This window comes from Phalaenopsis equestris, unplaced genomic scaffold (genome assembly GCF_001263595.1).
Source record: "Phalaenopsis equestris unplaced genomic scaffold, ASM126359v1 Scaffold000002, whole genome shotgun sequence".
Lineage (NCBI taxonomy): Eukaryota > Viridiplantae > Streptophyta > Magnoliopsida > Asparagales > Orchidaceae > Phalaenopsis > Phalaenopsis equestris.
Genome location: NW_018164444.1, coordinates 39,104,369 through 39,117,319, shown reverse-complemented (window position 1 = coordinate 39,117,319; position 12,951 = coordinate 39,104,369). Strand labels below are relative to the sequence as shown.

The 12,951-nt window shown below is 35.1% G+C and overlaps 1 protein-coding gene across 1 annotated transcript in view; it reads right to left on the bottom strand.

Moving 5' to 3' along the window:
• Positions 1–12,951, bottom strand: part of LOC110017904 (midasin-like) — a gene marked incomplete in the record, with an annotated part of 124,351 nt that overhangs the window by 42,611 nt on the left and 68,789 nt on the right. Inside the window, 11 exon segments of the mRNA XM_020715060.1 lie at positions 4,197–4,262; positions 4,342–4,525; positions 4,595–6,073; positions 6,236–7,122; positions 7,227–7,434; positions 7,571–7,735; positions 7,815–7,880; positions 7,962–8,051; positions 8,137–8,237; positions 8,323–8,421; positions 11,446–11,593. Of these exon segments, the coding sequence (XP_020570719.1) occupies positions 4,197–4,262; positions 4,342–4,525; positions 4,595–6,073; positions 6,236–7,122; positions 7,227–7,434; positions 7,571–7,735; positions 7,815–7,880; positions 7,962–8,051; positions 8,137–8,237; positions 8,323–8,421; positions 11,446–11,593 (3,493 nt within the window).

Here is a 12,951-nt window from a genome sequence, read left to right as displayed (position 1 = left end):
GTCTCATTTCTAAGGTTCTAAGATAGTCGAAGGGATCTCCCTAAGGCTAGATCCTAAACCCTAAGCGGAAGACTAGACCTCACTAAAAATGAGATCAACAATATTATGTATAAAAATTTTATAAGAAATAACAACAAGTGCATTTACAGAATTTCATCCCTAGTGAAAAAAGTTTCCCACCATTGAGAGGTTTGAGGAAAAAATAATTACCCAGCTTCACCCTTAAATTCTAGGTATAATGTTTCCATGATTTAAACACAAGCCTTCTGAATTATAATGGAGTAGGGTAATAGTACTACACCATTAACCCTAACATAGACACTAGTAAAATAGAGGGTTAGGCTGGATTTTGCCATGGTTTTCATGATAGGAGATAGACGGGAAAAAATATCTATATTTAATAAACGGAGAGAAATACAATTAACGAGGGAGTCTAAATTATAAAATTATATAACCATTGGAATGAAGGTTTAAAAACGTCTTGTGAGCCCACCAGTGATTTTGCATGTTTTAGGGTCTGTTTGACGCAGCTTATCCGTCGCGTCTGCATTTTCAAAACGTTGTCATGCTATTTGTTTTCTTCGTCTTCGATGTGATTCGTGATACGTTGATTTTATTTTGTAATAAACACCAATCGTGGGTTTGACCCCGCGGCTAGCGTTTGGAGGAATTTTCCTACATTACGCCCTCCCATCGCGCTTGCCCTCATCTCGTGCCCTAGGTGCCTCTTCAATCCTCTCCTCTGCCCACATCTTGTAGCTTCGATCGCTAAACAGGGGCTCTCTCTCACGCGACTCTCACGCGTCTCTCTCGATTGTTCCTTTTCTCCTCGTCCTCCTCAATGCAATCCATGGTTGTGGTGCTTTGTAAGTAATATCATTGCCTTTTTTGTGGTGAGTTTCGATGGGATGGTTTTTCTGTGTTCATTTGGCTTTCTTCTTTGTTGTGAGAAGTTTGCAGTGCTCTATGAGTAATATCATGCTCTTTTTTATGGTGAATTTCAAAGGAATTGCTTTTTTTTGTGATTTTTGGCTCTCCTTTTTGTACTTTCTCTCTCGACTGCTGCCTTTGGTCGGGTGTTGGATGTTGGACTTGGTGTTGGACTTAAATGTGTGTTGGTGGTTGGTGGTTGCTTCAATCTTGAGAGTGCTTTCTACATATTGTTTATTTGATAAATGAAATGTTTGATGAATTATATCCTTTAAGTTATGATTTATATCCCTCATAATACAAGTTTTATACCTTTTTGGGGTGAATGTATACAAAAGGTGAATAGATATGCTGGAATGCATTTTGATGCTTTTGCTAACAACATTGAAATCAAGGAACAAATAACAAATAATTTTATATTCATCACTTCCTTAACACATATTTGAAAGAAGAAGGCCAAAATGTGACAACTTTCACAAAGAAAAAATAGGAAGATATTTTTTCTCTTGCAAAAAAAAAAAATGCTCAAGTCATTAAAGATATGTATCCAAGAGTTGTTACTTGTGTTCAAACAGAAGCAGGATTGACCAAATATTTTCCTATTTCTGTTGGTTTGCATCAGGGATCAACTTTAAGCCCATATCTTTTTGCTTTAGTTATGGATGGTCTTACCAGACACTTACAAGAGGATGTACCATGGAGTATGCTTTTTGCTGATGATATTCTTCTTGTGGAAAAAATGAGAGAAAAAGCTCAGAAAAAACTTTAATTATAGAGGTCTACCTTGGAGTCTAAAGGCCTTCATTTGTGTAGAACTAAAGTTGAATACGTAAAATGTAATTTTATTAGTAGTAGCTCAAGTGACAGAAATGTAACTATGGGTGATCAAATTATTAAAATGTGTAAATGATTTACATATCTCAGGTTTATAGTTCAAAGTGATGGTGATATTAATGAGGATGTTATTGGTAGAATTCAAGTTGGTTGTTTGAAGTGGAGGAATACTTCGGGCCTATTGTGTGATAGAAAATTACCGCTTGGACTGAAAGGATAATTTTATAAGATGATGGTGAGACCTGCAATGCTCTATGGTGCTTAATGTTGGTCGTTAAAAGAGAAGCATAAAACTAAATTAAATGTTACCGAGATGAGTGGCTTTACAGTTAAAGAAAAAATGCAAAATGAATATATCCGTGATAGGGATGATGCAGCTCTAGTGACAGACAAAATTAGAGATATTTGTCTTAGATGGCTTGGTCACATTAAACGTCAACTGTCTGATGATTCGGTTAAAAGAACAGATGTTTTAGATTCGACTAAAGTTAAGAAAGGCAGAGAGTGACCTAAGAAGACTTAGGCATATTCTATTAAAAATCATTTTAATTTATTAAGTTTAAATGAAAATATAACACTAAATAGAACACAATCGAGAAAAAGAATTCATGTAGCCGACTCCACTTAGTGGGATAAAGGCTTTGTTGTTGTTTTCGTGCAAAAAAAACAACATTTTAAATCACAAGCTATTTACCAATCAAATGGGTTTATAATCAAACCTTAGTAGGTGAGTAAAATTTTAATTTTTCATTCAAAACGAATGAATTAAATCACTAAATTTTGGTCCCAAATTGCAAAAACCTTCCTCAAAGGAAAAGAAAATTTGGAGCACAATTTTGACCCATACCATGTGATGAAGATCAAGTCTTTGCCATGTGGGATGTAGAAGATTCATAAATTATTTTGTAGCTATGGAATTCAATAATACATTAAGTCAGCAAAACCAACATGTTCTTATACCACAACCAAGGATTTATGAAAAAAATTAGAAGTGATACAACGAACATGCTTCAAGGTGGTGATGCCTTGATAGCCAATGGCAGTAAGACAAATTCACGCCACTAAATAAGGTACTAGAAAGTGGATTAATTGGTATCCCATATGTCTAAATACACAAGCAATTGGTCAACATCCTAATAAAGGACTGCCAAGCTCTACAGTACAAAATTCCACCGGCAAGTTACTAATATAGAATATCTAATCTACAACTTGAGGAGCATTGCAAGTTCTAAAGATCATTGTACCAATCCGTGAGATTGCAAAGTCGTCGATCATCATAGTAGATAAGTGGCAATCAGTAGGCATTTAAAAGGGGGCAGTCTAAAATAATTCAAGTGAAATAAATATGAACAAGCTATAGAACTCTCTTTTCCATAGTCACAAAAAATAGAAAGATGATTAATCCTTGTATATTATAACAAAGGAATTTTTTTCAAATGATTTTTAAGCAATAAGTAATATTCATTAATGAAAATTACCAAGAATAACCGAGATTCCTGATATATAAATAGAGATGCAAGATCATCAATAAGATACACCAGTTCAAATCACTACACCTCTCTTTAACATTATATTATAAGAATAAGTTTGATTTAAGTCTTGCCCACAACCCATCCTATCACGATTAAACTAAACATGTGTAACTAGAGTGACTCTTTATTAAAAAGAAATTGAAAATGGAGATTTGTATATTTCATATATTCCCTCTTCTGAATGAACTGCAAACATCTTAACTAAATGATTAGTTAGATATATATTAAAAAAATGATGTTCAATCTTGGTATATTTAATATATAGAATCCAGCTTGAGGGGAAGGGGGCGTTGAAAATCGGCTGCACCTTTTAAGTTCTTTATATGTTAGCAGATTTTTTTTAAAATAACGAAAAGGAACAAATGCAAATGGCAGCTACTAAATGCTAAATGTAAACCTGGTTAACAATGGTCACAAAGAATTTTTTTATTTTTCTCCTGAAAGTGATATAAGGCGATAGTTATTATATCAATCTTAAATCAAAAAGTTTCAACATTGACATAAGAATCTAAAAGAAAAAGAGAAGTATATTCAGGATACAAACGTGAGAAGGAAAATGACTAAACAAAACAAGATCACGCATATAAATCTAAAATGGTAAGACCACTAGCTGTGAGTCCCTATTGTCTAATATCATACCATCTAGACTTCATTTATTTTCAAATGGCGCAGTTTCATATGATATTTAGAATCTTAGAAAAATAAGTGGTACTACAAACACATATGTTGATTTTCAATGGTCTGATTTTAGGAGCCCAACACACAATTCAAGATAGACAACCCTAGAATGATATCATCATCATAGAATAGACCAAAACTGAAAACAAAGCATATTTAAAAAAATAAAACTTAGAAAAAGCTTTTGCACATTTGAAGATACAAAAATGAACAAACAATCACCTTCTGTTGCCAGGCGCCTGAAATCAGAATTGGTTGAAATGATAGCATCTAGGTATGCATTTTCATCTGCCAGCCCAAACATACAATAGTGTAAAATCTAGTTAAGCCAGGGAAATTAATAACGAGAATGCAAAAAAATCTATACCTTTGAAAATTTCTTCGTACAGCCTTGGCGTTTGCCAAATTTTCTCACAAAATCCAGTTATTTGTTTCAATTTGTAAAAGATATCTGAAGAGGATGGAATGAAGGGATGTCCCCCATGCACATATAAAGTGGGTGAAGTGTAGTCAGACTTCCATCCAGGACATTTAATATTCAGACATTCAACCTATAAGAAGCACAGCTCGAAAGTTTTATTTGCCAAGTAAACCAATACAAACAAGAGAATCACGCTTACCAAAATTGCATCAGAAGCCTTGGGAAATCTCGTTCGAAATTTTAATACTTTCTTCTTCAGCCAACTCCAAATTATAGACAGGTGTTCCAGATGAGATGATTTAAAATTTTCCCAGAACAAGATATGTAACTCTAGAAAAAAAGAGTATTCATGGAATAGGTCATTAAAATTTGCAATACTGTTCAGCACCTCACTTTCTAGTTGCCTCAGAGAAAGCAAAATTGGTTCCATTGCAGACTTCAGTGCACCTCGACTTGGTAAAAAAGCTATTTCAGTATTCCACTGTTGTAAAGTACGCCTCAACAAGCTAACACAATAGACTGCATCAACTAGACGATGTTGGCTATTCAACGGATATGAATCTGAAATAGAAAATTCCACTAACTTCAGGGAAAGAAGCGGAATAGGTTGCTTATCAATGTTAATTCCATGATGGGCAAGCAACTCCGACCTTAACTCTCGGATGCAGTTCCAAATGGGATGATCCCTTTCCTGCTCAAGAATCAAACAGAATGACTCGAAGAAACAACAATATGGCTGCAGTTTCATATGGAACCATCTAAACCACCCAACATACAGATCAATATCACTTTCTGTAGCATGTTCCATCGTCCAGTTAGCAGCAAAGAAAAGCATTTGATTAGCCTGTGCCAAATCAAACATTGTCTTTTTATGACCAAGCGGAATTTTTGGGAATAAATGTTGATGCAGCATCTCTACCGGTAAAATGGCAGGGAAGAGACTCTCGCTCCCCAAAGACCATTTAACGGTACTATTTATACAATAAGAAGCGCATTGAGAGCTTAGAAATTCCAAATATTTGCAATTTTGTTGTACACAGGATTCCCTTGAGTAGTTCACAAAATTCCCAAGTGTATGGGGCAATGGCCATCCACCAGGCAATGATAAACAACAACCTATAAGTGGATCTAGTTTGAACAACTCAGTATCAGACAAGTATGAAATCTTCCCCTGCATGACCACATCCATCCCTCCCAGCTCACCCAATGCTGCTAGATAAGTATGCTCCCAACTTAATTGAAGGCTCCACATTGGATCATTCCCATTCATGATAAGCTGCTGGAACAACTGAGCCCAACGTGAAAGTTCCAGAAGTGTGATGCGAACACCAAGACTTCGCCCTGCAGTTCTGGCAGACAAATGTGCTTCACTCATTGCCAATACCATTTTTTCCAAGGGAATGCCAGAATGAATCAAAAATCTCTTGGCAGTATTTAGCTCAATCTCCTCAAATTTAGTTGTTACTTCAACTGGTAACCACTCGGGTTGGAGCATAAATATTTCAACCCCTCTATTCCGCATTGCTCTGGAGACTTCACCATATTTAGGATCAATAGTGATAAACATCCGAAATCTAGAATGAGCATTAATTACTAGTGGCTTCCCATTGACAAGACCACATTCATTAATAGTAATAGATCCATTTGGTTCTACTAGAGAGTTGATTCTATCAAGAACCTAAGAAAAAAGACACTGATTAGTCAGAAGATCAAATATGCAAATAACATAAAAGAAATCATAATAATGGCCACAAAGAATGCTAAGCCCTTGAATCACAGATATAAGCATTATTTAAATTAATTAAGTATATAACAGAAACAATGAGGGAATTCAACATACTGACGGGTTGCAGAGATTTGCATTATCCAAAACAACCCATTCACCACGTTCAATGGCCTTGACTAGATTTCCAGGTACCCATTCAAACTTGGCTGAAGGTTGCATGAGCCAGTTTTTCTGTAAAACTTGAATAATTTTAAGAGATTTATCCAAGTCCTCGCATGAGAAAGACACAGGCAAAGAGAACATGTTAAGATCATGTTGTAGTTGTTTGATTATCTCAACTAATGGGTCAACAGATCTGGGGGATTCACCCATCCATGAAGTGGCAAATAAAGAGGTAAACTTTGAAGGATTATGGGACGAAAAGAAAGAGAACCACTTTGTGAACAGACTCATCCTTTCACGTATGAAATCTTTCCAGTTTATCTCCAGACCTATACTAAAATATTCATCAACAAAGCGTTCAATTTGAGAAATTGCATCTTTATAATTGTGGAAGGAATTGTATTGCTCAAAGCAACCAAGCAATTCAGAAACGTCTGTCCCTGGAGAGAGATTTAGTTCATTCAAGACATTCCCCGTAAGCTGAGCAAGTAGCCGTATCACCGAAGTCTTCCCTGAAGAAGACGGACCAACTAAAATGCACAACCACCGTCTCTGTACGCAATGAGAGATTGCTTCCAAACTTTGAAAGAACTCTGGAAGCAGATTGAGTTGACTCTTCGAAGCCTTTGTTGGTTGACAATGATTTCTTTCTACATAAGCATTGCCAACAACCAAATATTGTGGATTGATATATACTTCTGGAAACTGAGATACAGAAGGTTTCAAACCAAACACCTCCTCATAAACCTTCATAACTTCTCTTCGATCTTCTGCAGAGCGCATCCTCTGAAGAAATACAATGTTTAAAAAGCTCTCAAACATGGCATTAGTGGGAGAACCTTCATGTTAAAAATAGTCAACCTTAGATGTTTAGGCCAAAGCAAGCAGATATTAGGAAAGCTGATAATCATATGTGCTTGAACAAAAAGAACAGCAAATATACCTTGTATAATCTCACATGATCGAATGACATCCCGCAGATTAAACTCCCAAGGAGAACCAACCTGACCATACTTGCATTTTATCATGGTGTCCTCATAAAGTCGACTATTAAAGGTAATTAGTTTAGAAAGAAGTGATAATGGGATTGATGGATATTGTGATTGACAGATGAAGAGATAATCATCAGCTCCCAACTCATCCACATGAACCTAAAAATAACAGAGATGAAGCTACTGACATTGCAAAATATATTTGTAACACAGGAAAGCATCAATAAAGAACCACTGTATTTATCATTCCTTTCTTTTTAAGTTTAATTTCTATGTCATCTAGAACTTCACAAACCTTAGTAAAGCGATTCAGAAAAGACTTCGGAAGTCCTTTCCTCCCACCACCCTGAGACGAAGGATTTTGACAAGCAAAAACCCTGAAGGATGGAGCGCATTTAAATGTTATGCCCAATTCTGGAATATAAACTTCCGCACGGTGATCTAAAATAGCATTCAAACCCTGAAATTGAAGATGTGACGCAAATCAACATAAGAGTTTTAAATAAAAGGTAAGGAAATAATGATCAAAAGAAAAATACCTCTAATACAGGTTGGGGAGCAAGATTTAATTCATCTAGTAGTACCCAATACCCATTCTTTAATGCCTGCCAAAGAAATGGAGCAAGAATACCAATCAGTAAGAATACACAAACATTAAAATATAAAATTACTCATAAATAGTAAACCTGGAGAAGGATGCCATCAACCCATGAAAATTCCATTTGACTCTCACGCTCAACTGGCAAGTCCGAGCCCAAGAGATCCATCATATCTGTCTGGAAAATGATTACATGCAAAGACAAGTTATTCTAATAGGTTTACACAATCAACAATGAATTGAAAAATGCAATGGTCCAGAACCTGTTCGGAGAGATTAATCCGCACAACAGTGTGCCCAGAATGTCGTGCCAGTGCAATAATTAGGCTAGTTTTTCCAACACCAGGGCTGCCTTCCAATAGGACTAATAAAAAAATAATATAATATAATATATATGTTCAGAAACATTCTTCAAGATAAGTAAATTGTCAAATCAAACTAATATGTACCAGGCCTAGGAAGTTGCATAGCACGCAAAACTCGCAAAACATTTCTACGAGTGGTAGGTGCCCTGAATTCAAACCCATCATCTTTACAGTTAGCAGGACCTAATCAAATTGAAAAGAGAAATAACATTATCAAAATGAGAATCACCAGACGATTTTCAAAACGCAAGAGTTAATAGCAATACCCTAACAGATTGGATCAAAACATGTATTATTAATATGAATATCAACATGGAGGACCAAACAAACATTGTTAAGCAAGTAGCCGATAAACTTTGTAGAACTCCTAGCATTCGGTAATACACAAAAACCATAAAAAGATAAGTTAAAATTGGCTTCAAATTATACCCCATTTTTTCTCATATCCCAACAATCCATCAAAATTGTTTTAATAAAATTCTACAATTCATTTTGAGTATTTTGATATTAAAATGGAGTCAAATTACACAGTTCTCCTCTGCTACAGGGTCAACTTTAAGTGTTGTCAGTTAGGATGATACATCGAAATAACACTTGATGCATAAAACAAAAGATAAAAGGGTAAATCAAAAGAAAAATAAAACCCAAAAAAAATACTTAAAACTAAAATGTGTTGCGCATAGAAAATTAAAAAAAGACAAAAGCAAAACAACATAAAAACAAGATAAAATTAAATAAAATGAAATTAAACTAAAACAAGAGTAACAATATCAAAAAAATGGCCATAACTCTCTTTAAAAATCATATTAAATGCAAATCCTTAAAAAACACCATCACTTAATTGCAGGCCCGTCAAAGATTGATGCTACCGAAAAACCCCTAATATTTACCTAAAACTTTAGAAAGGAGGATCATGTAGATAAATGACAAGTTTCAAAGAAAATATACAACAATAACAATCCTTTATCTGACTAAGTGGGGATTACTAAATGAATCATTTTTCTCCAATGTGTCCTATTGAGTGCATATTTTCATTTAAGTCTAAATTAAGATCATTTTTTATACAACATGCCCCTGTCATTTTAAGTCAACCTATACGGTTCTTAACATAAGTCAAATCTAAAACATCTCTCTTAACTAGGCCATCAAATGGCCGGCATTTAATGTGACCAAACCTTTCACGGATATGTTCATTTCGGATTTTGTATCTAAGTGTAAAACCAAAAACCTAACTGAATATTCTCATCTTAGCAATGCTAAAATTAATTTTATGCTTTTCTTTTACAAGCCAACATTTTGTGTCGTGAAGCATTGGAGGTCTCGCCACCATCTTATGAAAATTCACTTAAAATCTAGGTGGTAATTTTCTATCACACAAAAAGGCCCAATGCATTCCTCCACTTCAACCATCCAGTTTGAACTCTACTAATAATGTCCCCATCTATATCACTATTACTACATTTCGACCATAGTCATATCCCCTCCCTGTTTCTCTCCTTTCTTCTTGTTGCTCATCCATACCAATGACATAATTCCGTCTCCATGTTTCGGCACAAAAATCTCCAATCCACCCCTAATCAAATCCCTGAAAGAACGTTCGTGATGGTGAATGTTTTCCTCCTCTTATGTTCCTCACCTTCTAACTTTTTTTCCTTTCAATCTTGCCACGGATACTCTAGTCAACCTTTGGTCAGGGTTTGCAAATTGAGATGTCGGCAAATAATTGGATTTCATCTCAATGAACCTCTTTAGCATCTCTCGAATTTTCCCCATGCTCTTGAATCGATCCTCCAATCGGTTCTCCATAGAAGAGAACATCTCCTCTATGAAGACGAACCTTTCTTCCATCCCAAATTTTATTTGATTCATCTCTTCCTCTAATTTTATTTTCTAAATCATACAACTTTTTTGCTGTCATCGCTCCCAAAAAAATTTTAATCACAAAGCATGAATTACCCCTTTACATTAAAAGCCCGCCGAGTGATTCGCGGGGCTATATTACGAGAGTGTATGCCCATCGCTGATCAAAATAGCGTCAGCACAAATAAGCTGAAATACAGTAACTTCATATATGGAATCATGACTGTAAGTTAAAATTAGTAGCAGAAATTATGTTCGATGAAATAAAGCATAAATCCATGCAAACCCGATAGCTCGAATAGCGTCACTGTAGCCACGATAACTTGAGAAAAACCATATATTCGTGCCTCTGTGCGCCGATTAACTGCCACTGCCCTCCCCACTAGCTTTGATTGCGACGATGTTGCATAACGGCGTGAGAGGAGAAGAATGAAAGTTTCGGGTCTCTGTACGCCGCTTCCTGTCGTTTCCTTCCACGCAACTATTCGCAAAGAAAACTTAGCCCGGTAATAAACCGCGAGTCGTTGCCTCCTTCTGTAAGCCACAAGCCCGCTAGGTCAAATCAATCAGTTATAGCTCTTTACGTCGCTATTCCTTTGGTCTTCCCAACCAGTTCCACTCACGAGAAGATTTCGAGCACTTTTTCTCAAAAATTTTGCTAAGATACCAATTTGATATGATTTAACGTAGAAATCCACAAATTTTCATAGAAATTAGGGCGAGCAGAAATTCTTATTGCAATAATCCAAATAATTCACACGAATACAAAGATAAACACCTACAATTTGATAGGCATGCAATCTCTCCCAATTCCTACAATTCGAGAGGTAGAAAACGTCTTCCAAACTCTAGACCTAAGACTAAAACTCAATCTCATTCATAAAACTAACCCTAGACAAAACAAGGCTATTTATACCCAACAATAATAATTATAAAATACTAAATTGCCCTTAGGCATACGAAAGACAAATTTGCCCTTAGGCTAGGCGCCCTCATAACATTCCAATCCTAGATATAGACATTATATACAATAAAAATATATGTAAGTTTAAGGGGTTGAAAAGGAAGAAGAAATAGCTATTGGCTACTTCAGAAAAATAATGCACTTATAATGGTGCTGAATAAATACTGCACGCCAACAAAACTTCAAATTCCTTCCAAAATAACAAATATGCACACATAAAATTGAAACAAGAAAATTTGTATGCAAAATTATTCCAAATGCTAAAATACTACTAGGAAAAAAAAACAATTTAAATTATAAATGCAAAGGTAAATTCTACCACATAATGCTTTTAAACAAGTCAATGCAGGATTTATATGGAATCCTTAATTTGATATTCATACCTTTATCTATGAAGAAAGGATCAATTCCAAAAACATTTTCACAAGAAGCATTGTTTGCTGATGAAATGTCAGAATGCTTGACATAGTCACCCCATCCATAGTTCTCCATTTCATAAAAACGAGAGCTACTAAAACCCAAACCAGATGCCTGCGCTCACAAATATATAGTAAAATAAGATTCCAAAATTTAGGATAAAAAAATGAAGATAGCAGAGATAAAATCATAAAATCAAGGAAAACAAATTTTCAAGATCAAAATCATCACATCATTAGGCTTACCCTAACTATTTGAGATAGATTTTACGAACATGTTCTATGTTAATTACTGTTAAATGATGCTAGTTGTGCTAACTTTTCGATTAAGCAAGTTTTCATTCAACTCTTCTAGCAAAAGTTAACATTCAACTTCCCATTATCTTCCGAAGAATTTCAAATCAATTTTATGAACATGTTCTATGTTAATTACTATTAAATGATGCTAGTAGTGCTAACTTTTGGATTAAGCAAGTTTTCATTCAACTCTTCTAGCAAACTTAACATTCAACTTCCCATTATCTTCCGAAGAATTTCAAATCATTTTTATCAAGCAGTTATATTGGTTCATCTTCCATTTTTTATAAGGCCAAATCACCCAAGTGTAGTTTCTAAAAGCCAATGGATTTAAAATTAGAAACAGAAATCCTATGAAAGCAGTAAGAGGTTGAGGAAATAGGAAGAGGAGAGTAAGTCAGCAAAGGTTAAGAAGGAAAAACTGACATTAGTTTAAGATAAGGAAGAAGCAATGCAGATATGAATAATCATAATTTATGATTGTTACATAAACCTTAGGCCTCTATAGAAGATTTTATAAGGAAAATTAAGGTTATCCTAAACTGAGCACAATTGTATTTCCCATTACAATTTGATGCGGCAACACAAAGCCAAGTCTACCATGGACAAGTAACTCGATCTGAAACTAAAACCAGTATTACCCTGGTCATGTGCATAATTAAATGAGTGCTATTTTTTGTTAATTTCTGGTTTCCCCGTGAGCAATTCTCTGTATTTTTGCTGCAACAATGAAAGGTAGGCACTTTATACAACCGTGAAAGGGAAGGAACTTGTTGCTAGTCTTGCTGCTGCCAAAAATAGACGAATCCCTGCTGCGCTTGCTTCTAACAATAGAAGGCGTGCGTTGCTACAATCTCCAAATTCTAATAACTAGTAATCAGTTATTAACGGGATAATTTTGCAGCTCATAGTGGACAGCTAGTGTTGTAGAGGTTACGTCCATATTGCATTACTACGTGGTGCTAGTTAAACAGGTTATTGGATATTAAAAAAGACCATATCTCATATTTCCTTATAGGAGGATCCAATAAGAAAAGCTAATGATAATTTATTAAGAGGGAGAGATTTTCTACCATGTTGAATAAGTTTTCATGGTATTCTAATTTTGGAACAAAGGCACCATCATCCAAATAACAAGACATTCTCTCTCTCTCTCAATATATATATATATATATA